Source organism: Sorex araneus, chromosome 1, assembly GCF_027595985.1.
Source record: "Sorex araneus isolate mSorAra2 chromosome 1, mSorAra2.pri, whole genome shotgun sequence".
Taxonomy (NCBI): Eukaryota; Metazoa; Chordata; class Mammalia; order Eulipotyphla; family Soricidae; genus Sorex; species Sorex araneus.
The window spans coordinates 392,840,043-392,866,149 of NC_073302.1; the positions used below are offsets into that span (position 1 = coordinate 392,840,043).

Genomic DNA, 26,107 nt, shown 5'->3' on the forward strand with positions numbered 1-26,107 from the left:
GAATCGAACCCAGGTCGACTGTGTGCGAGGCAAAAGGTTGTGTGCAAGGAAAAAGCCCTACCCACTGTGCTATGGCTCCAGGTTGGAGAAAATAAAGCAAAAGGCTGGTTGTTTGAAACGACTGACAAAATTATAAGCAACTAGCAGGAGAAAAAAATGGGCGAAAGAGATTATTGCTATGAGGAGAGAAAAACAGAAAAAGAGTACAGTTCTTTTAAACATAATTAAAAGATCTAAAGAAAACACTTTAGGAAAACAACCTTTAGAAATAAATCTAATGGCTAGAGAAAAACTCAGTACTTGAGGTGCTTACCTAGTACATACTTGACTCTGATTTCATCCCCAGCACCGTATATGGTTCCCTGAGCACAATCAGGGGAGGTCCCTGAGGACAGGGCAGGTGAAATTCTCTAGCACTGCCAATATATTCCCTTTCCCCAAAAAGAATAAATTTGATGGACTTAAAGAACTTACTGAAACTGACACACAAAGAAAGAGTCAGGAATATGAATCATTTAGTATCTATTAAATTAACTCATCACCGTATCACTGTCATCCCGTTACTCATAGATTTGTTCGGCGGGCACCAGTAACGTCTCCATTGTCAGACTTGTTGTTACTGTTTTGGCATATCGAATACGCCACGGGTAGCTTGCCACGCTTTGCCGTGCGGGCAGGATACTCTTGGTAGCTTGCTGGGCTCTCCGAGAGGGACAGAGGAATCAAACCCAGGTCAGCCCACGTGCAAGGCAAAAGCCCTACCCGCTGTGCTATCGCTCAATTACTAAAAAAAAAAGAAAAAGACTCCTCATAAAGACATTTTGAAGCTTTCTCCCTTGATGAATTCTTTCAAAAACCGTAAGACAAAAAGAAAACATATGAATATTATACAAACTTTTTTGACAAATAAAAGGACTAGCAAATAAAAATATTCCCTGCTTGTTAAAAAAAAGGTCAGATCATCTTTATTTATTTGGGTATAAGGGGCAGAGTTTGCTACTAAGCGGGACTCTACCAAAAGTTGTTGGCCAACTATGCTGGAAGTTCAATAAAATGGCCAGGGGAGGCGATGCAGCTCCATCCCTGTAGTGTCAGGAGTTATCCAGACAGCGGTGCTGAAGGCTGCATCCACTGGTACTCAGGATCACATGGTGCCTTTAACCTCTGTGCTTTCTCTTCTGCCCAAGTCAAATTTTTTTTTTCCTTTTTGGGTCACACCCAGCGATGCTCAGTAGTTATTCCTGGCTCTGGACTCAGGAATTACAACTCTCGGTGCTTGGGGGACTATATGGGGTTCCGGGGATCGAACCTGGGTGGGCAATGTGCAGGGCAAACGCCCTACCCGCTGTGCTATCGATCCAGCCCATGCCTAAAAGTATACACACAAATGATTTAGTAAGACTGACTAAAGATAAATGTTAGTGTAACAGGAGAAGTACGATCGTGCAAACAAATGGCACTAGATAACTGGTTTTCCTTTTGGAGATGTTTAACCTTGACTTCCCCATCCCCATATACTTCAAAACATAAAATAAACTACAAATGGATTGTCGGTAGAAATGTAAAATAAAATGGGAGGTAATATTTTCACACTTTGGAGTCAGCTAATTTCTTAGGCAGGTCATAAGCATTAACCACAAAGATAATATATAAACGACTAAAAAATTAAGTACTTCCACTCACCAAAACAAATTATACAAAAAAGAAAAATTAAGACACCAAATGGGGGGATTTTGAATTACATATGCAACAGGAGATTTACATATAGGTCTTTTGAAGTTGTATAATTGTAGTCTTAATTTCAATTACAAAAAAAAAACTACATACCAAAGACAGATCCTAGCCACTTCACAAAAAAAAAAAAAAAAAAAAAGGATCTCCAAATGGTCAACTGACTAATGGAAAGGTTTTATTTCTTTAGAAAATGAGAGAAAATCAAAATGAAATCACCTATGACATCTCAACAAATATAGTACAGAACTAATGTAACACTTGAGTGTTACTAGGATGTAGAACTTAAAACTATTAAACATTGCACACTACCTTTAGGAATTGGTACAAACTCTTTGGAAAATGATTCTATCCATTGAAGCTAAATATATGCATACGGTACGACCCAGCAATTCTACTCCTAGGTTCATACCTGACATAAATACATACATACATACATACATAAAAATGTGTGTTAATGAATATTCAAAGTCAAAAAAGTAGAAATGAATATGAGTCAGAATAGATAAATAGTGGTATATTCCAAATATCCAACAGGGGTATGAAAATCAGCTCATTATCAGGGAACTGCAAACTAAAACAACGAGGTACCACTTCACACCAGTGAGAATGGCCTATATGAAAAATATTGGAAATCCAGTATTGGCAGGAGTATGGTGAAAAGGAACCCTCATTCACCCCTAGTGAGAATGTAATCTGATTCAGCCTCTGGAATGTGGCTAGGGGGATTTCTCTAAAAATTAAAAATAGAACTATTGTTTTATATATACAAAGCAAAGGAATGGGGAGCATCTAATAGCAACAACCCCTTGGACTTTGAATACAGAACTGAGACTGCCACAGAGGATGAGAACTAGAGAGGAAAGAAAGAGGCAGAGTAGAGACACCACGACAGTGGCAGAGGGTCTTGGACACTCTTGTAATGTCAGAGGCAGTAATCTTGCATACCACAAGCATGAACATAGACAGTAGTATAACAATGTTACTTCAACTACAATTTTAAAAAGTGGTATACATGTACAAACAGAAACAGAATGCCCCTGTGAAAAATGAAAGAACTACAGTCACACACACACACACACACACACACATACACACACAAGAACCTTAAAAACATAATGATGAGCAAAAATAACCAAATACGTATTAATATATACTAAATTGTCCCATTCATTTAAAATTCAAAAAGAAGCAAAACCAAACTCTAACATTAAAATCCCAAAAGAGTAGTTGCCCTTAATAGGAGTAGTAAATGGATGAAGGTAAGAATGAGGTTTTGAGGGATTTGGATAATTTCTTTAAGAGCCCAAGGACTGGGGCCAGAGAGATGGAGCAGCAGGAAGGATTCTTGCCTTGCGCACAGCAGACCAGGGTTCAATCCCCAGAGTACGTTATGGTCCCTCAAACAAACCTGGGTTTGACTCCCGCACCACATATTGTCTTCTTAACTTTGTGAAGCCTACTCTATAGCTCTAAGAATCATTAGAAATGATGGTTAACTAGTCCAAAAAAAATGCAATGAATGTTGATCAGAGTCCCAGCCCAAAGTTCTACTGCATGTAGCATGACTAAAAAAGCTGTGCAGAAAAATTCTATTCATTATAGACAGTCTGAATAGTCTAAAATTACTCAAGCACTGATAATACAAGTTACTAAAAGTTCTTTGAAAAAAATTATCACCAATAATCCTGCAACATTTTACATATCTGCTTCTCGCCCACCAGGTTCAAGCATAGGAACAGAACTTTTCATTATCTTTCTGATTATTCAGAATCAAGAATTCTAAGTTCAGTGTGATAAAACAGTCACTTAACTCAGGCCTCTGGGTGTTAGCAGTTTTTTGTTTGAGTTTTTAACACACCATAAATTTACTTCTCTACTTTCGCAGTTCACAACCAACTGTAATAAGCAAGTTAGAATGAGAAACACAAAGAGAAGAACTGCTAGAGATAGGCAGAGTTGTATGAAATAATAGCTGACTTAGTGAGAAGAGATAGCAGAACACAAAAGCAGAGTCTGAATAATCTTCTGGGTCTCTGTAGGAAAAACTGTATGAAGTGTCTCCATGGCCAGGCACTGAGGTGGTGGTTAGAGAAAGATCCAGAAAAAGATCCAGAGAAAGATGATTAGTAAGAATTAAATTATACTTTACAGAATTCTCTTAAAAGAGGGGGAATATAATAGATATGTAAACAAACAAACAAAAAGGGGGGGTTGGCGTTTAATCCTCGTTTTTTTTTTCTTTTTGGGTCATACTCAGCAATGCTCAGGAGTTACTCCTGACTCAGCACTCAGGAATTACTCCTGGCAGTGATTGGAGGGACCATATAGGATGCCAGGGATTGAATTCAGGTTGGTGACGTGTAACGCAAATGCCCTACCCGCTGTAGAATCGATCTGCTACCGATCACCGACATTTAATCCTATTTGATAAAAAGCAATTTAGCCAAAACATTTAAAATACCGTATAGTGACTTAAACCTGAACATTTAAATTATAATTTCAAGTTACATAGATTTCATTCCACAATAAACATTGAGTAAAGCAACAGAGTTAATAAAAGAATTTTAAACTCAAATCTGGCCAGAGTTAGTACAGAAGATAAGGCGCTTGCCTTGCACGCAGCCAGTTCGATATTCCAAATGAGTACCTGATTCTCCCCACTATTGAAAACTGGGGTGGGACTGGTAGGTAAGAAACATCTAACATTAAAGTGGATAAATGCTATCTTTAAATTTAAGCATGTATACCAATGAATTTTCTTAGAAAACAATATCAACCTATGGAAATAATCTGGGTTTTAATTCTTCCTCATCATAACTGAATCAAAGATATATGTAAGCATTTCAATAACCCATGAAGCTTAAAAATGGCAGAATATTGACTAATACCTGATTTTCTATGGCTGAGAAATGTGTATTTTAAAAGGATGATGTCACTGACATAATTTTTCAAAGTTCCAAACTGTATACAAGTTGAAGTCTATGCCAGAATAAAAATTTATGTACTGTGTAAATTTTAACTCAAGTAAGTACTAATAAACATTTCATAGTATAAAGTAATAATACAAATTTAAAAATAAAAATGAAGTTAGCCCGAACATTTGTCCACATAGATCAATGTGATGTGACTAGAATTTCTTAAACATAGCAAAAATTTAAACAAATGTGACATCCCCCTTTTTTAAACAGTCTCTTGTGGGAGAGCAAATAAATATTACTTAAAACCATCGATAACAAAAATGAAAAGGAACAGATAGTGTCCATCACCAAATTTCCCTTTATTTAAGACAGAAAAAAAGCAGACAAGGTCACAATCATATGAAGTTTAACTCTGGTGGACCATTTTCAAAAGATATTCCAAAAGAAACACTGTATATATTGGAGCCTTTTAAAAGCCATCCTATTTAAAAACAACAACAACAACAACAAAACCCTAAATAGTCATAAACTAAAGACAAGCAAATGATTCTTACTTATTATTCTACGTACTCTACTAGATTAAAAAGATCTTACTGGCCAAGCATGGAGGGACAGTGCCCACACACACAAACACAAATACCAGGACCACTGTCTGTGGTATCCTATTAAAAAAATTTAACACAACCCTGTTTTTCAAAAGATGGCATCCTATAGAGAAAAGTGGTATATTAAGAAAATTTGGTACTCAAGGGCAGTAGATACATACAAGGGCCAGGAGGATTGTCCCATAGCTGGAAGACTGCTTCATGAGCAGAGAAGAGAAGGCAGATGGAACAGAGAAGGCATCACTAAGAAAATGATGGCTGGAGGAACCAGTTGGGAAGGAAGAAAGATGCATGCCGAAAGTAGATAATGGACCAAACATGATGACCTCTCAGTGTCTGTGTTGCAAGCTATAATGCCCAAAAGTAGAGAGAGAGTATGGGGAATATTGTCTGCCTTAGAGGCAGGGGGAGGGTGGAAAAGGGGGGGTATACCCGGGATATTGGTGGTGGGAAATGTGCACTGGTGGAGGGATGGGTGTTTGTTGTGTGACTGTAACCCAAACATGAAAGCTTGTAACTATCTCACGGTGATTCAATAAAATTTAAAATTTAAATTAAATTTTAAAAAATTGGTAGTCTTAGATATTCCTGACAGACAGGAGAACATCTGTCCAAAATTTTTTAAAAGTCAGTTATTAAATACCTCATAGTATAAGCACCAGTATTTCACGTAGAAACATCTTTATATAAGAAAACAAAAAATATGTATGAATTCTAAAGAAGAAGGTTTTCTGGTCTGTGAAGAAATATCTATGGTTGAGGATGAGGGATTTGATAAACAGAGGTGGCTGTTCATTTTTTTAATTGAAAAAATACTACTTTATTTTGGATTGAGGTAGCTTTTTGCTTACACAGTATGTTTTTACGATTACAGGTCTCCTCAAGTGTATCCCACCATATCTACCTCCAAAGTAGGACTGTCCCTTCTCCACAGTCCAGTGCACCCCTGCCACCCTAACCGTATCCCATCACATCCCTCCACTAACCCCAGTTCTGCAATTAGAATCCAAGGACAGATCAAATTGTTAAATGACTTCACTGCTCAGAGACGTTTCTAGGAAATAGATGTAATGACTCCACTTTTAAAAATAAATAAGACTAGAAGGATCTCTCAGCGCGCAAAAACAAAAACAAAAACCCGAATACTAGGTGTCCAGCTAGTTAATTATTCCTTTTATGTTTCTATAGCTAAGGGAATCCTATATGCATGATTAGAGAACAAGGAAGGAAAGACACTCAAATCACTGCCGGTAGACTTTAAGCGGCCTCCACAATCCCGCCGGGTAACACCAACTGCAGAAACACCACTAACACTTGTGCTTGGGAAAAAAAAAAATGGGGAAGACTCGGGCGGAGACCCCCACGCACACGCGCGCCTGCACCCGGGGCGGGGGCTGCTGACCTCGGCCGCAGATCTCCGGGTCTTTGGGAAAGGGGGAAAACGGACTACGGAGGTAAACAAGGCAAAACAAAACAAACAAAATAGAGGACCTAGGCGGGGCGGGCCCCCCGCAAACCAGCCCCGGAGCAGCTGAGCGCTCTGCGCCCCGCCCCGCCCGGCGCGCTCTCCCTCGGACACCGGGTCGCACGTTCCAAACAAATACCTCCCCCGGCCCCGCCCCGGGCTCGACCCGCGGACCGCGGCGAGGAGCTGGGGACCAGACTCCGACCCCTCTCCGCGCGCGGCTGCCCGCCCCCCCCACCCCCGCCGCCGAAAAACCCTCCCGGTGCGGCGGGGGCCCCCAGCCCCGCTCTCGGCTCGCGACCACCGCGGCCTCCTCCCCGGCCCCGAGCGCTGGGCCGCGCCGTACCTGCACACGGTGATCAGGTTCCTCCTCTCCACCGCCGCATTTCGGGCGCTCAGGTTCTTCTTGCTGCCGCCCCCGCCCCCGCCGCGGCTCCCGCCCAGGCCCCCCAGGCTCCGGGTGGCCATCGCGGGCTGCTTCCCGGCGCCCCTTTTGTCTTGACACGCGACCCCTCCCGCCCCCCACCCCCACCCCACCCCACGCTGGCTTGCTCCGGGTTCGCGCTCGGAGGTAACCGTGGGGGCGCGCGCGGGAGGGTCGTCGGGAAGGAGGGACTTGCGGGAGGGTGTGGAAGACGGCAGGGGAGGGGGGATGGGGGGGACGGCGCACACCCGCGCACTGGCGGCTCGCGCTCCTCGCCCGAGCTATTACACACAGACACGCGCGCACACACGCACGCACCACCCCCGCCCTCGCGCGCCGTCGGCCGCCGGGCGGCGCGTGCGGATTGGCGTCTGGCGCGCCTGGACTTCCCCAGGGACCTCGGCGGCGGGCGCGCGCGCGTGCCCGCAGGTCCCGCACGCCCAACCACCCACCCGCCCGGCCACCCGTAGCGCCCCAGCCGCCGCCACGCCGCTCCCGCCGCCTGCCCGTCGGGAGCCGAGCGCGGCGCTCGGGGGCCGGGGTTGTTGGGGGCGGGGGGGAGCGGAGCCGGCCTGCGGGCGTTGAAGCCGAGCTGGAGCATCGCCCCGGTGCGTGGGCAGCTGTCAAGGCGCGGGGCTTAGACCTGGCTGCTCGTCTGGAGCTGGCATTCTGCAAGCCGGTGGGGTGGGCGAGATGGGAGGGTGGCAGCGCCTGGCTGGGAGCTGCGATTGTAGGGGCCGGGGTCCCCGGTGTGCTCCGGCGTGTTACCTTACCCCAGCTATGAAATAGCTGGCATCTCTGGTTTTAACGGTTGATCGCTCCCTCGGAAACCGGCTCTCAAGTCCCGTGGCGTCTGGAACTACCGTGCCCAAAACGCCGCAGCGCGAGCTCCCACACTCCACCCGCGGCCTTACTCCCAGGAAGGGAGCCGGGCTCCTTTTGTTGTAACGCCCTCTCCTGGTGTGCTGGACAGCTGTGATGAACAACCGAGGAGAGAGTGTCCGTAGAACATCCCTCTGGAGGCTTTTGTGGTGGAGATTTTCTTGGTCCTCCCACGCCACATCGTTTTTATTGTGAGATCCTGCACGACCCGCAAGCTCTTTTGGGAGTCTTTTTTCCACACCCCCCCCCCTCACATCTTCCGTCCTAGGCAGTAACTGGGAATGAAGTGGGCGGCGGGAACGTAAGGGACAGTGTCTCCTTGACCCTGCTGGACAGCTAAGCCTGAGAAACGGGCGTGATTGTCTTTGTCGCGGGTGTTTCAGACTATAGTTCCCATCAACTGGAGCTTCGTCACTTTCGTCACCCGTCCACTCTCACCTGCGGAAAGGTGGGACTTCAAACCAGCTCGTGTTCTCTGCACCTTTACCTCCCGTTGCATCAGTATGTCCAGATTTTAAGTGTGAAACCTTGTTTTTGCACCTGTCCAGAGGTTTGCATCGAGCTCTAAATTTACTGGCATTAACTTGAAGTCACATTTAGTATTGTTTATCAAAAGTTTAGGATTTTTTTCCCCAAAATTCATCCATTTCTGGTTTTGAAGATTTCATCGAAGGTATGTATGGGGTGCCAGAGGGGTAGTGTAGCGGGTAGGACATTTGCATTGTATGCAGCCTACCAGAATTCCAGCCCTGGCACCCCGTAAGGCCCCCCACCCCCAGCTACCAACCCTACCAGGAGTAAGCCCGGAGCACCGCCAGTGTGACCAAAACACACACACACACACACACACACACACACACACACACACACAAAGAGGCAACCATCTATACTGCTTTATAGAGTACAAAGCGCACAAGGAGGTAAGGTGCTTGCCCTGTATGTTTTTGACATCGGTTGGATATCTGGCAATGCGCGTATTTCTCTTAAAAATGCCAGCAGTGACCCCTGAGCACCATGGGGTGTGTTGCAATCCTCACATCTCCCAAACAAAAGAAAGAAAATCAGTTTAAAAAAAACCACATACACAAAAACTCAGCTACTGGTCTAATGAGAATATAATGAAATATCTAGGAAAATATCCCTTAGCTACAATAAATATTCACACTTTTAAATGATAAAAAGAATTCAAACTTTAAAATTTATATTTTACGTTAATTAAAATAAAAGCAGGAGGGATTTCTAGTTCAGTGTGCCTGTTTGCAAACATTTCTGTCAGCTCTATAGTGAATAAGACCCTGTAAGGTGTGCCTTCTAGAAAAGCTAGAAATTGACAAGTTTCTTTTCTTGCTAGCCCAACAGTTTGAATACAGAAGAAACCATCAAGGAAGAGATGCATTTGACTACACAAAGCCAATAATTAACACTCTTAAATTGTTATTTAAACACAGATTAAAACTAATTAGAAAAAAGAGTGGAAAGTCACATCAATTACCTACATAATTCTTAGATACTAGACAGCTTTTCCTGGGGAAAGGAGAGAACACATACTTGAGTTACTTAGCAAGGATACAAAACTAAGTGGTCATGGTAGAGACCAGTCAGGTATTTTCAAAACTGGCTTTGTAGTCTTAAGTACATTTTCATATTATTTGTACAGTGAAGTGATACTTATGACTAAATAGTTAATAAAACTCCATCTGAGATGATTAAGTACTAATGTTACTACTCAAATGTTACTTTTAGGGGGATTCAGCTGACATTGTTAATTTGCTGAACAAGATTTCAAGGTAAAACAAGTCATTTTTTGTATACACTTAATTGAGAGCTAGATGTTTCTAAATTATCCTGATGCCTGTGTCCTTGGTTTCATTCTTTCTCTAGTTTATAATCTGGAGATGATTTACTCGGTTATATCCGGTACAATGTCAATACAGAGTCACATGAGTTTGTACATTACTTTTATTTCTTAACATCACTGTATCAGAATGGTAGACTAACATGCAAGAGTAGTAGAGATAAGGACCAGGAGGTCTACTCCATGGCTTGGAAGCCGACCTCACATGCTGGGGGAAAAGGCAGCTCAGATAGAGAAGGGAACACCAAGTAATGGGTATTTGAAGAACCAACTTGGGTTGAGAGATTCGAGCTGAATGTAGACTATAGATCGAACACAATGGCCACTCAATGCCTCTAGTGCAAAATACAACAACCAAAGGAAAGAGTGAACAAAAGGGAATGCCCTGCCACAGAGGCAGGGTGAGGAGGGGTTGGGGGTGGCGGGAAGGGATACTGGGATCATTGGTGGTGGAGAATGGGCACTGGTAGAGGGATGGGTGCTCGATCATTATATGACTAAAACGCAAGCACGAAAGTTTGTAAGTATGTAGCTGTACCCTACGGTGATTCACTAATAAAATTTTAAAAATAAAAGAATTTAAAAAGATCACTGTATCACTGTCATCCCGTTGCTTATCGATTTGCTCGAGTGGGCACCAGTAATGTCTCCATTGTGAGACTTGTTGTTAATGTTTTTGGCATATCAAATATGCCACAGGGTAGCTTGCCAGGCTCTGCCGTGTGGTCGAGATACTCTCGGTAGCTTGCTGGGCTCTCTGAAGGGGATGGAGGAATTGAACCCGGGTTGGCCTCACGCAAGGCAAAGGCCCTGCCCACTGTGCTACCGATCCAGCCTGTAGTAGTGGTAATTCTTTATGTATCTGAGCACTTTCACAAAGATCACTCACTCAGAAATGTAAAAAGATGCATAGCAAAAAAATAATGAAAAAAGTAGATGCCTAATTTAAACTATAATTTTGTAGAAGGGAAAGAGCAGACCATGTTCATTAATTATTTTCCCAACTTCCTTCTCCCAATGAAAAAAGACAAAGAAAACTGCTATAAGCCAGAGCATTTATTGCTAAACCTTTATTCATTTTAATCTCAAAGAAGGGGACTTCTAAGTAACCAATACCAGCAGTCAACAGAAAAGATGGCATGTACACAATTTTTAAAAATCCATAAAGAAACCCTCAGCATAACTTTATAAGATTAATAAGATCACCAAACAGAAATAAGATTCATCTCGTGGATAAAATAGAATTTTCTGTATATAAACACAATGAGTACTGTTTCAGAAGAGAGCAAAAGAGTGACATGTGAATATCACATAACTATTTTAAAGACCAGTGAAGGGGACAAAAGTGAGAAAAGAGGCATAGTTAATAGATGAAGGTCTGTTGCATTCCTATATGCAAATAATGAACAAGAACTTAAGAGAACAATTATATTTAAAGTTGTACTCCAAATAAATAACTAAGAATAAATTTGACAGGAGAAGTGAAGCATTGTATTTAAAAGATATAAGCCAGTTCATGAAAAATGGAAAGACATTTCATGATGGATGGGGAGAATTAGTAAAGTTCCATTTGACCAAAAGCAATATATAGATTTAATGCAATCTCAGTAAAACAAATGATTTTTTTAAGGAAAGAGAAGAAAAACTACTAAAGTTTATGTCGAATTCTAAAATACCTCAAGTAGCTATGGCAATCTTGAAAAATAATAAGAAAATGGAGGTACTATAAGGTCAGTTCCTAGTAATCAAAACTATTGCAGTTGAATAAAGTTTGACATATGATAAATGGAATAGAATTGAAGACTTAGAAACAAACTAACACATTTATTGATGTTTAGTTTATGGTAAAGAATTCAAGAACATCTGATGGGGAACAGAGATTATTTTCAACAAATATTTTCAGAAAAACTGGCCAGCAACATGCAAAATATTCAAGTGGATTTACCTATAACCCCATGTACAAAAATAACCAAAAATGAGATAAAGACCTTGATGTAAGGCCCAAGGCATAAAGCATATAGAAAATAATATGTATGAAATGGTCCATGACATCTCTAAAACCAAGAGTTTTAGAAATCTCTTGAGGATTTGGCCCCTATAGCAAGGGAAACTAGTCATGACTTGGCATTACAGTAAATTCAAAAACTCTTGCACCTGAAAAGAAAATAAAAACAGAATGGAAAGACAGCCTACAAGTAGGAAAAGATATTTGCATATCATGTAATCAATAAGTTAGTACCTGAGGTTTATAAGGAATAGTTTTTTTAGTAACAAACTTAATTTTTATAGACTGGAGACATAGTTCAAGTGGTAGACTATATGTCTAGCATGTTATTGACCACCAGAATATCATAGCCCCATGAACACAGTTGGATGTATCCCTAGAGGCATCCAAACATCACTGGCACAACTCTACCGGGTTCTAGGCAGCACAGCATCACCAGTCCTGAGAACCAAGCCATCAGGCCCACCCCACTAGGGCTATGTTTTTCCGGAAGTGACCCCTATGGATAAAAAGTGGTCAGGGGCCAGAAATATAGGATAGGGGTTGAGGTGCTTGCCTTGCACAAAGGCAACCAGGGTCTGATCCATGGCATCACATTGGGCCTTCTGAGTACCACCAGAAATGATCCCACAGCACAGAGCCAGAGCAAGTCTTTGGCATCACTAGGTGTGGCCCCAAAACAAAAATAAAAAAGAGAAAGGGGTGGGGACAGACAATCTGAATAGACACTTCTCCAAGGAAAACATACAGATGTATGACAAATTTATGAGAAATACTATCCATCATTAATTATTAGAGGAATGAAAATTAAAATCTCACTGAGATACCATCCCACACCAGTAAGGATGACTTAAGAGAAACAAATGTTGGAGATATGGAAAAAACTGGATTCATGGGCACTATTGTTGGGAATATAAATTGATATAACCATTTTGGAAAACAGAGTGGCACTTTCTCAACTAAAGATACAGCAATTCATATGATCCAACAATCTAACTTCTGGGTATTTATCTAAATAATGTAAAATTATGAGAACAAATAGTTATAACCACTATAATGTTTATTGAAGCAGTGCTATTTACAATAGCTAGACTATGAAAGCACAAAAATTCCTTTGGTAGATAATTGGATAAATGATTATGGTTTATTTATGTAATGGATTAGTATTCAGCTTAAAAGCCTGGATTTTGCCATTTTCAGCAAAATAGATTATCCTAAGTAAAATTCTAGAAGGGGAAAAAATATAGGATGATTTCAACTGTGTAAAATAAGGATATAAAAATGAACAGATAAAAAATGAAATAAAAAATTAACTTGTGGACTTTGATACTATGACTAAGGTTATAATTTTACCTAAAGGAAAAAGGATAGAGGGTGGGGCATGAGAAACAATGTGAGCTGTATATGTTTTATATTTTGTAAATAGATGAATAAAAATTAAAAGATAAAATGGAAAGGAATAGAATGCTGGAAAATTGGCAGAAAGATGTTGGTATTTTATTCCTATTATGTTGTTCTTTTCACTGAAGTAATTTTTAAGAATTTAAAATGAATACACTGGGGAGAAAAGATGAGTAAGACAAGAGTGGGAATAAAGATATCAGATATCAGATATCTGATATCTTTATTATATATCAGAAGTAAGAATGTAGAAAATCAGGCCAGAACGATTGTACAGTGGATAGGGCACTTACTTTGCATACAGCTGATCTAGGTTTGATCCCTTGAACCTCATATGGTCCTCCAGGCCCTCTAAGTGTGATCCCTGAGCACAGAGCCAAGAGTGAGCCCTGAGCACTGCCAGGTGTGGCCCAAACTCTAACACCCCACCCCTCAAAATAAAATAAAACAAAAAGAAGGCATAAAACCAAGGGAGATACAAGCCATAGATGAACTTTGGTTAAAGATATCAATTATCTACTGGATGAGGAAATGTATTGTAATAAAAAGGAGATGCCTAGATTTACCTTTCCCCCAGTGTTCAGAGAGGACAGAGAAGGAAAGAAATCAATGGGGTAAAGAAGAGAAAGGGAAATAATGGGGGAATAGGCATCAGGGTTTCAGTTATACTGGCAATATGGGTGAGTGGTATAGCCATATGTCCAAAACACAGAATCAACAAAACTGAAAACATGAGATCTAAGCTGCAACTTCTGAAACTTTGTAATGTATCTGTCAAGTTGACAGGTGGGGATGGGGTGGGGTGCTGGAGATAAAGAGGGAATATGGGGACACTGTTATAGGGAAGTTGACTGGTAGTAGAATTGGTGTTGAAATATACCTAAAATGCAACAATCAATAACTTTGTATGTCACAGTTCTTCAATTAAAAAAACAAAAAGGAAAAAATACCAATTCTCAATTGTAACCACAGAGAAGGGTGGAACGCCAGTGTAAAATAAGTAGTTTTGTTATTAGAAAGTTTTTCATGAGAAAGTCAAGAAAGTTCCCATCTGGCAGCTTTTACTTTTTCTGCAAAACCAAAGACAACACCAAAGATTCAGAGTCTTTTTTATGGTGAATAAACAATAAATTGACAAATTAAATTTAGTCTGCTTTCTCAACTTTTGAGGAACCACATGAAAACAATAATTTGAAATTACAACTTAATGTAGTCCATCCAATCTTGTGACTTTCTTCAGCACCATCAGTGTCTGTTCAGTGTGGGCTACCCTTAACAAAACACCAGTCTGAGGTTTTGGTGTAGGGGAGATAGTTAAGGGGCCAAGCGCAAATGTCTTGTATGCATAAGGCTCCAAGTTTGATTCATGGCGTCCTATGGCCCTCAGTACCATCAGAGTGATGTTGGTGGACCCCCAAGCACTGAGGGACCCAAACAATGCCACATCATCACACTCTACCCTTGACCAACTGTTGCCTGGGGTGATTCTTGGGTGCTGCACTGGATCACCCAAGTTTTGGGAACTCCTTCACTAAAATGATCACCAAAATGCTATCATCTGAGGTTTAAATAACAAGAATATATTTTCTCATTGTTTTAGAGGCTGACAAGCCCAAATCAACATGCCAATCATTTGCTATCTGGTGTTAACTCTTCTAGTTTGTGGGGGGCCACACCTTCCTGTTTGCCAACAGGACTTCTTAGTGTGCATTTTAGGTGGGAACAGGTACATCTCCAAGTGTACTTTTTTTACATCAACAATAAACCCATCATTAGTGACCACTTTCCTGCTCCCACCCACTAATTTCCTTCCAAAGGCTCCATTTTGAATCTCCATCATTTCAAAGATTAGAACCTCAATGTATGGATTTGGAAGAGAACATATATATTCACTCTAGAACAGTAAACCTACTAGTATGCAAGTAATAAGATACTGATTTTATGCAGGAGTGAAGTGCCTTTATTTTGTTTTGTTTTTGTTTTTGTTTTTTTGCTTTTTGGGGTCACACCTGGCAATGCACAGGGGTTACTCCTGGCTCTGCACTCAGGAATTACCCCGGCGGTGCTCAGGGGACCATATAGGATGCTGGGAATTGAACCCAGGTCGGCCGCGTGCAAGGCAAGCGCCCTACCCGCTGTACTATTGCTCCAGCTCCTGAAAGTGCTGTTTTTTGGAGGGAGGATCGTATCTAGCAGAGCTTACAGCTGACTCTCTGCTCACTACTAGTGGTAGTGTTTATGTGACTGTTACGTGGTATACTGGTAACTGAATTTGGGTTGATTGTGTTCGAGGCAAGCACCTTAAACCTTTACTAATATTTTTCTAGTTTCAGGAGTCAAGTTTTATGAGAGGATGAGATGAGAAGACAAATACAATGATGTCTGAGATATTAACAAGAGTACATCTAATGCAGTTTAATTAGACAGAGAAAAGTTAAAGTGAAGAGGAATTATGAACTGATTTAGCAAAATGAAAGGACTAGATGATTTGCTAGCTTAAAGACTAATCATAGTAGAAATAGTGACACAAGCAAGCTAGGAGGAGTTTTGAGTTTGTGGCTCAAATTAGTCATATGCTTGAATTAGCACTTTCAGAATGAGAGCAGTTGAGTTATGACAGCATCTAATGTATAAGCCTAGTTACATGTGATGGTAGGAGTAAGATCTGATGGTGAAAGGAATTTATAAAATTCAGATGTCAAAGTTGTTGAATTGCCAGTTATGTTATAATGAAATCTCCCAGTATTGTGTCTAGAAGTAGAATATACAGAAACTGCTGTTATCTTCATTAATTTGGGGGAGTAAGTGGGAGTTCAATAGATGATAATACTATCAAATTGCCTAAACCGTTGGTCTGGGAACACATTTGGTTGGTTGGGTTGGTTTTGTTTTACATAAGAGAGTTGGTGGAGGGGAGAGGAGGAGGATGATCTAGAAACAGCAATAGAACCCGAAAAGAACACTGCTTCTGTGGCCCTAAGGTTTGAATTGGGTGAAAATACTTAGAAACAAAACAAAAACATCTGTTTGAGAGTACAGAGTACAGCAAGTGAAACAGAGACCTTGGTTAAGATCCAGGTTTCCGCTGAGGAAACTGGGTGGAGGAACCACTCAAAAGAAGTGGAGGATTCAAGGAAGTAGTAGTCATAAAGCAAAAAATTTCCAGAGGACATCATGGAAAGAGCAGTAGACAAAGACAAGGACAAAGCAGTGCAAAACATGTTGGTACAATATGGTACGGATGGCGAAACAGGCACAAATTGTTCTTTGTCAAAATGCTAACTCCTTGGGTAAGTGCTGATCAAGACAAGGTGTCTTGAAGATTTATCTTGAGGAGGGGACATTGATTCTAAGTTTAGAGGCTTTTGGTTTTTTTTTAATCTTAGAAAGAGGCCTTAGACCAAAAGTTGAAGACTAGAAAATAAATGTTGCTTGATTATTCAGTTAATCTTCAGACCCCTTCTCTGAAGTAGTTACTGTTATTATCCCACTTACAAAGAAGTAAACGTGGGGCAGGGAAGATGTGCAGGGGGTAAGGCACTTAACTTAGCAGGCATCCTGGAATCGATTCCATCAGGGATCATTCCTGAATATCTTGGGGTGTGCCATGTTCCCCGAATAATAAGAAAATATTGGAAGGTCACAGTAAGTGACTGTCAAGAATAAAATATTGATTCAAAATAGATATGTTTTATCTATTTTCTTACATATATCTACTTTCTTTTCGATAAAATCACTCAAGTTGAGGATTAAGGAGAAAACTGCTTTGCACATAGTTCTGAGGAATCGAAATGGGAACTGCGGGAAGGTGGGAATTGAAGAGAGGAAAATGACCAAAAGATATAAACTTCCAGTCACATGATAAATAAGCACTATTAGTCTAATACACATTATCATGACCATAGTTAACACTGCTGTATAATATATATATAATATATATTTTTGAGAGAGTAAATTGTAAAAGCTCTCATCACAAGTTAATATTTTTCTTCCTTTTTTTTTCTTTCTGTCTATATGTAATTATGGAGGCTAAGTAAACTTACCAAAGTAATCTTTTAATAAGACCAACATTTTTGCTATATACATTAAATGGTGATGTGTGTCAATTATGTTTCAATAAATGTGGAAAATATATACTGGAACTAAAAACCACTATCAGATAGAATAGTGAATGATTCATCAGATAACAACGTGACCATAAACCCTTCGGGATGAAATACCTTACTCTCCCCAATCAAAGGCCATGACACCACATAAATGAGTCAGAAAGAGAGAGACAGACATAGAAAGATTGCACTCATCTATGACATATAGAATAACAGAGTGGGAGACTAACACCCAAGAATTGTAGAAACAACTACCAGGAGGTTGACTCCATGGCTAGGAGGCTGGCCTCACATTCTGGGGAAAGGGCAACTCAGAGAAGGGATCACCAACTATAATGTAGTCAAAGGCCATGTGGGAGAAGGGAGTTGCGGGCTGAATGAGGGCTAGAGACTGAGCACAGTGGCCACTCAACACCTTTATTGCAAACCACAATAGCTAATTAGAGGGAGAGAACAGAAGGGAATGCCCTGCCACAGTGACAGGGTGGGGTGGGGGGAGATGGGATTGGGGAGGATGGGAGGGATGCTGGGTTTACTGGTGGTGGAGTATGGGCATTGGTGAAGGGATGGGTTCCTGAACTTTGTATGGGGGAAGCATAAGCACAGATGTGTATAAATCCGTAACTGTACCCTCATGGTGATTCATTAATTAAAAATAAATAAATTTATTAAAAAAATTATTCCAATGGAACTTAAAAAAAAAAACCCTAGGGGCTGGAGCGCTAATACAGTGGCTACAGAAGTTGCCTCAGAGGCAGCCAACCCAGGTTCAATCCCTGGCATCCCATATGGTCCCCCTGTGCACCGCCAGGAGTAATTCCTGAATGCAAAGTCAGGAGAACTTCTGAGCATCGCCGGGTGTAACCCCCTAGAAAAAAAAGCCATCTTAAAAAAAGCACCATCAAGTAAAATGTAGAAAAAGGGAAATCCTGACTTGAATGATTTTTTCACTAAAGACTGAGGTTAAATTGAACCATATAAATAAAATTCTATTTCAGTCAAAACTGATTTCTGCAAATTGGAAATTCTTGTAACACAGGAAACATGAAAAAGAGTAATTAAGTAATTGCAATTTATGCTGTGTGTATGAGCCAATCAAATCACTTCTAGTATGTGGGGGTTGAAATTTGAAAGCAAAACAGCTCAGGTTTCAAAAATGCTTTGTGGGACTGGAGTGATAGCACAGAGGGTAGGTCGTTTGCCAAGAGTAATTCCTGAGTGCATGAGCCAGGAGTAACCCCTGTGCATCATCAGGTGTGAACCAAAAATTTTAAAAAAAGGTTTTGGGGGTCTATGAAATAGTGCAGCAGGCAGAGTGTTTCCCTTGCATACACCAGACCTGTATTCGCTCCCAATACTCCATATGGTCCCAGAGTCCTGCCAGGAGTGATACCTGAGCACAGATCTAGGAGTAAGCCCTTAGCACCACTAGATATGGCCCAACCTCCTCTCCCCCACCAAAAAACTAAAAAAGCTTTGTAAGAAGTGTAAACTGGGTATTACCTAGGGAGCTAGCAAGACAGTACCTGATCAACTTATGGGAAGGCAGCAATGTTTTCATTTTTTTCTCCTTTCTGTTACCATTCTCAGGAGGCTAGCACATTAACCTCAGTTGCAGCAAATTAAATGATTCTACAACAAATGTAATTGCCCACGTTCTCCAACATTTTAATTTAGTTTTCTACCCACTCACTTCCTATCCTATGTTTCTATCACATATCATCAACATTTCTCTATGCTGTCTTAAATCTGTAGCTACTCCACTACATAATAACAGAATACTACTCTGCAGGCAAATTGTGACATAATTAGTTCATCAACACTGTTTAACTTTTAGAAGATTTCCAATTATGTTTTTTATAGGCAGCATTATTATTACATCTATATATCCATCCAAAATCATTGACTTAAGAGAAATTGTATGTACACATTTTTATTCAGGAAACAAGTATTGTGACAAAGGATATGAATATCTTTTGGATATTATAATAGATTCATATTAAATTTTCCTCCAGAGACACTTTGCACTTTATAATTCTCATAATACCAAAGTGTTTTCTGTTTTCTTTCACCTTTGTTCACTCAAAAAATCGCCATATTTTTTTGCTGTATACATTATTTTTTGTATCATTTTGCTGTATATAAGTATACATGTTTATAATAAGTGCAGAGAAACACCTTGCTTACAATCTTAACTTTTGGGGCATGGAAACCCCCAGAAAGTAATCAGGGTGTCACTCCCATCTATTATCAGCCAATCAGACAAGGAGTTCAATGTGAGGAAGTGCTACTTGGGTCCTGCCATGTCTGGGATGCCTCCAAGGCCACAACCAGCAATGTTAGGGGATGTGGCATTGAAGTGGGGTCTGCCACAAGCAAATAATGTGCTTTAACCCCTATACTATCTCTCTGATCCCTACATTTTAACGTTTATTCATTAGAAGTGAAATTACCCAATTATTCCATTTGCTTATTGAACATTTTCATGTTTTTTTCTTTAGATTTTATCTTAGCTACTGAGAGTATCCCGACCGCACGGCAGAGCCTGGCAAGCTACCCGTGGCATATTCAATATGCCAAAAACAGTAACAACAAGTCTCACAATGGAGACATTACTGGTGCCCGCTCGAGCAAATTGATGAGTTCAAGTCATTGATGTTGTCATTGATGATGACAGTGATACAGTGACAGATTTTATCTATTCATGTCCTATGCCCATATTTTGTAAAAATATCGTCTTTTAAAAAACTTTATCTTATCATAGTTTGGGTGGCATGTTTATAGTAATGTTGACATTTATGATATTGATACATAAAATTACTATCATTTAAGTTTTCACAGCTAATGTATGATTTCTTTATCATATAAAATGTTTCACTTGTTCTTTTCATAAAAAACATAGTTACATTAGAATTTATATATTTATATAAATGTATTTATATATTTATATATTATAGATGTTTCTAAGGAAACAAATACCATCATGTTTAGCATCTGGCATGTAACTTTTAGTATTGAATAAATACTCCTGTGAGGAGCCTCCCAAACAATACTCAGGAGACCCAAGAGACCCCTTCCAGCAGTTTTCACTAGTCAGCTAGTGTGGTTCAATGGTTCAGTGCTAGGCTCAAGAATGCTGCTTGGACTCTGCCCTGCTAGTGATTACCTGGGTATCCCCAGAAGTTTCTGGGCATCCCTTTAATGTTCATTACTGGGGGACTATATGGTGTTGGCAATCAGTCAAATACAAGGTATGTGTTTTAACCATGATACTATCTTTCTTACTGCAGTACTTTTTTTTCCCTAAATTTGTTGGTTTGGGCCCACACCCAATGGTGCTTAAGGATTATTCCTGGTTCTGCACTCGGGTCACTCCTGGTGGGCTCAGGGAATCATATGGGATGTTGGGGATTGAAACCTATTTGGTTGTGTGCAAGGCAAATGCTCTGCCTGCTGTACTATCACTCTGGCCTTCTAAAAATTTTTTTTCTGGGGATTTGGATAACATCCAATAATGCTCAGTGGTTACTTCTGGCTCTGCACTCAGGAATCACTCCTGATAGGGCTCAGGGGACCGTATGGAGAGCAGGGATCAAACCTGGGTCAGTCTCATGCAAAGCAAGTTCCCTATGTACTATCACCATAGCCCCTCTAAATTTTTTTTATTAGAGTAACAACTATTAGTAGTGCTCAGGTATCTGAAACCTCTTCCAATACTATTTGGGTATCACCAAGACTACACAGCAGGGTTTGAGGGACATTGCAGTACTGAGGATCAAACTCAGGGCTTAGTATGCTGGACATGTGATTTTCTACCACTTGAGCTATCTCCTCATATCTCAATAAATAATTTTGGAATGAAAAAGGGTAAGAAGTTTATTTTATAATAAAGTTATGATGCTAGGATATCATTTTATTTTTCCAAGTAAAAAATTTCTACTTATTATACTTATTAAATGATTCATCTTTACATTAATAATTTGAAATACTATATATATATTCATAGTATAAAATTGGGGGGTTTTGAGGGGGGTTGGTCCACACCCTACTATATTTGGGTTTTACTCTTGATGTTGTACTCAGGGATCATTCCTGGTGGTGCTCAGGTTACCATATGGGATGCCAGGGATCAAACTGGGGTTAGCTGCTTTCTTACATTACAATTGTCTTAACCCTTGTACTATCTCTCTGTGCCCCCATTCCCTGCCTCAAAGCAATTTGACTAAAATTCTCCCTGAGATAGCCACACAGATAAAAGAATCAAAACACAGTCTATACCAGTATATTCTAACACAGCTGAACTTTGCTTATACATACTTAAAATATACCCAAATGACAATAACAGTTAATGTTTGTCCCTGAATTCTCATGATTGATTTAATCACAATGAATTGATTTATATATTTCCTGATATATGTGTATATAGATAAATACTAATTTCTGATGATAAAGATTTTTTTGTTTGGTGTTCAAAAATTAGACAGTCTCATTTAACTATTCATTTACCTGTATTAACCACTGTCACTGTCACTGTCATCCCATTGTTCATCAATTTGCTCGAGCGGGCACCAGTAACGTCTCCATTGTGAGACTTGTTGTTACTGTCTTTGGTATATCGAATATGCTACAGATAGCTTGCCAGGCTCTGCCATGCGGGCGGGATACTCTCGGTAGCTTGCTGGTCCTTCCAAATGAACCTAAATAAGGAAAAGAATGCTACAATTATCATTCATAACTTTACCAAGTTTTTGATGATTTGCTTCATATGATTAACTTTGATAATTATGTTCTTTTTCTTTCATGTACTATTTAGTAGACCTTACAAGTCTGTGCTGAGTGGTTAGATTAGTTGTGTATAGTTATATTACGGATTAAACACAATTTTTGAAAAACACCCACTTATTAACTCACTGTAAATCAGCAGTCTGGCACATGACAATTCTCTACTCAGGATCTTTTTAAGCTGAAACTAAGCTGCAATTTTATCAGGAGGGGTTGGGAAGGAAAGTACATCTGAAATCATTCAAGTTCCTTTGCAGTTGTTCCTATAATGTCCAGGTTTTCTTCCTTGATGAAAAGGAATGACTTTCAGATGACTCTAGCGGATGACTCTCAACTTCTACAGGTTGCTTTCATATTCTTTTTGTTCTTTCTGTGTGGCTATCTCTATTATAATAAAAGCAATAAAGCAGTGAAGCCTTTTCATGCACAAATATCTGACTTATTTTCTGCTCCTAGTAAAAAAAAAATTCTTTTAAAAAGATTAGGGCCTGGAGCAATACCACATCAAATAGGGTGTTTGCCTTGCATGTGGCCAACCCAGGTTCGATTCCCAGCATCCCATATGGTCCCCGACCACCGCCAGGAGTAATTCCTGAGCACAGAGCCAGAAGTAACCCCTGTGCATTGCAGGTGTGACCTCCCCCCAAAAAGAAGAAAAATGTTAATGTTCTTAGGCTGGTACAGCTAGATAATGTCCCTCTATGAAGGGCAACTGAATTAATAACGTAATTAAATCTGAAGAAACCTTTTGAAGAAGCTGAAGAGATAAGGAAGAGGTTAAGAGACTTGTCTTGCATGTAACTGACCATGCCAGGAATGACATCTGAGCACAGAGCAAGAGTAGTCCCTGAGCACTGGCCCCCACCAAAAGTCTTTTCTGTATAAAGTAATGTAATCACAATGGAAATTATTAGGTCCCTTTTAGGATTTTGCCTGCAATGAAAATATTTCCTTAAATATTTTAATGCTGTTTAATATTTACTTGACTTTGTCCAACCCAAGGTATCAATATTTATTTACATTAACAAAATAACCTAAGGAGAAAAATAAAACTATGATTATCATCATGTCTACTGATATCTTTATAGGAAATTTTTATGTTTTATTTATTTAACATATTTTGTATTTCTCCCCCTTCCTTTTGTTGTTACTGTGATGGAATTGCACACACTCTGTTGTGGTGCAAATTTTCTTTCCAAGTGAAAAATTTGGTTGTGGGGGTTGTCAGGGGCTACACACTTGGTTGTAGTGTTAGCCCCAAATTTCACCTGAACATGTAGGTGGTGCCAGTTATCCAACTCTGGGCCTCATTGTTCTGTGCTTGCAAGAGGTATTGTAGGGCACTACCACTAAGATATCTGTAAGTCTCATAGGAATTTTGATACTACTTACTCCAAAGAGAACATCAACCTACTGATGTTAAAGGTAATATTAAAGGCTTAGGAAAATGATATATTATTTTTAGTTGCTGTATTAGTGTTCTCCAGAGAAAGAGAACCAATAGTTCATATACATAAAGATAGAGAGATATGAGAAGTTTTTAAAATAGGAAAGGGCTTGAATATGAAGGATAAGAAAGACTAGAAATCACAAGTTGGAAAACCAGGATATCTGGTGTCAGAAGGTTCCACAGTTGATAGAATAAATAACCTGAATCCAATAGGTAATTCCAGAGGTTGAGGGAGAGGGACAGAAGGGGGACTATGGGAAGTTATAATTAGAGTCCTAAGATCTGAGAACCTAAGCACTAATGTATGAACACAGGAGACAATGGATGTATGTATGACACTATGCTATGTGGGTCTTTCCACTAGGAGGAAATGCAATAAGAGAAAAGGTTCTTGCTTTCCAAGAGGTTAAGGTTTGTATTGGAAAGATAGATATTTTAAAAAATAAAACTAGGGGCTGGAGTGACAGCACAGTGGGTAGGGCGTTTGTCTTGTGGCTGACCCAGGTTTGATTCCCAGCATCCCATATGGTCCCCTGAGCACCGCCAGGAGAAATTCCTAAGTGCATGAGACAGGAGTAACCTCTATGCATCAAAGGTGTGACACAAAAATAAAAAACAGTTAAATAAAATCAAACCAATACATATGAGCCTAAAAAGTAGGATAAGTGCTCCAAGTATTTAAAGGGGAAAGAATGGGATTCCAGGGGATATTACACCCTGCGATGCAACATCAATGGTGCTCCTAGAATCAAACAATTTCTTGGCCTTGCAGGAGTACTGAGGAGAAAATAATAGTTGAGCTGAGATATGAAGGAAGAATTAGGAATTAATTTAGTAAAGGGTTTTTACTATAGTGGGAGAAAGCAAGCAAGCAGAAGGAAGGCTAGGTATGCATGGTCTGTGGCCAGAGGAAACATTCTGTGCCTAAGGTTAATGTGCCAAGCTTTCAGAGATAGAGAGGCTAGTTAGTTATTGGTGAATATAAAATTGGAAAGGAAGGTAAATCTGTGTTATGCATTAATCATTATCCTGATTACTCAGAATCCAAAGAGCACTTGAAATTGTTTTAAAAAATGGTAGAGAAAAACCATATTGGAATTTTGACATAATCACTATCTTGCAAAAAAATGGTTTAAAACAGGAAATAAAAAGTGTTGACTCATTATGAGTCGGAAGCACCCAAACCCCAAGGTTTCAACACTGTTTCCCTAATGACTTCAGATTTTATAGACTTTGTGATTGAAAGTTGGAATTCTTGCTTTAAAACTCTGATAGTTTGTTAATAAATACCAGTTAATGTACTGAATATGTTGTAGAAGAAGTAATAACAAATTCTACTAATTTTTCAATAATTCACCAGTGATCATTTCCAACTAATATTGTCATAATGGATTCTATCTTAATTCCCCACCGCTCCCCACCCCCAACCCTGTGGTGCTTTCCAACCATTGACCAGTCCTCCTGACCCATTTTCCCTGGCCTTAAGTTTTAGTGTCATGCTGTTGTTTTTATATCTCACAAATAAATGCAGTCATTCTGTATCTGGCCCTCTCTTCTGACTCATTTCACTCAGCATGATACTTTACATATCTATCCATTTATAGGTAAATTTCATGACCTCATTTTTCCTAATAGCTATGTAGTATTTCATTGTGTAAATATACCATAGTTTCTTTATCCATTCATCTATTCTTGGGCATTTGAGTAGCTTCCAGATTCTGGCTACTGTGAATAATGCTGCAGTGAACATCGTAATACAGGTGCTGTTTCTGCTGTGTATTTTAGACTTTTGAGGTATATCCCCAGAAGTGGTATAGCTGGGTCCAATGGGAGCTCAATATCTGATTTTGGGGGGTTTGTTTGTTTTGGGTTACACTGGGAAATGCACAGGGGTCACTCCTGGCTCTGCACTCAGGAATTACCCCTGGTGGTACTCAGGGGATCATATGGGATGCTGGGAATGGAACCTGGGTCGGCTGCGTCCAAGGCAAATGCCCTACCCGATGTGCTATCGCTCCAGCCCCTCAATGTCTAGTTTTTTTAAGAATGTCTATATTGTTTTCCAAAAAGGCTGGACCAGTCAGCATTCCCACCAGCAATGAATGAGGGTCCCTTTCTCCCCACATCCATGCCAGCATTGGTTGTTCTTCTTCATTTGGATGTGTGACAGTCTCTGTGGTGTAGGATGATATCGAATTACTGTTTTGATTTGTGTCTCTCTGATGATTAGTGATGTAGAACATTTTTTCATGTCGTTTTCGCCATTTGAATGACTTCTTTGAAGACATTTTTGTTCACTTCTTCTCCCCATTTTTTGATGGATTTTGATTTTTTATTCTTGTGAAGTTTACTGGTGCCTTGTATATCTTTGATATTACACCTTATCAGATGGGTATTGTGTGAATAGTTTTCCAATTACAAGGGCTGTCTTTGTATCTTGGTCACTGTTTCTTTTGAGGTGCAGAAGCTTCTTAGTTTAA

At 40.0% G+C, this 26,107-nt stretch overlaps 2 protein-coding genes across 4 annotated transcripts in view; one reads left to right on the forward strand and one right to left on the reverse strand.

Moving 5' to 3' along the window:
* RUNDC3B (RUN domain containing 3B) overlaps positions 1–8,044 on the reverse strand; it is a 142,770-nt gene extending 134,726 nt beyond the window's left edge. The window contains exon 1 of one of the 3 annotated variants that reach the window (XM_055137919.1): positions 7,920–8,044. Coding sequence is in view for 2 of the 3 variants with exons in the window: in XM_055137780.1 (XP_054993755.1) it covers positions 7,069–7,190 (122 nt within the window). In the remaining variant the exon portion in view is untranslated. Of the gene's footprint in view, positions 1–7,068; positions 7,448–7,919 lie in introns of those variants that run through there. The other 2 variants (XM_055137780.1, XM_055137846.1) reach the window with 2 other exon arrangements.
* ABCB1 (ATP binding cassette subfamily B member 1) overlaps positions 1–26,107 on the forward strand; it is a 229,913-nt gene that overhangs the window by 68,151 nt on the left and 135,655 nt on the right. The window lies entirely within an intron of this gene.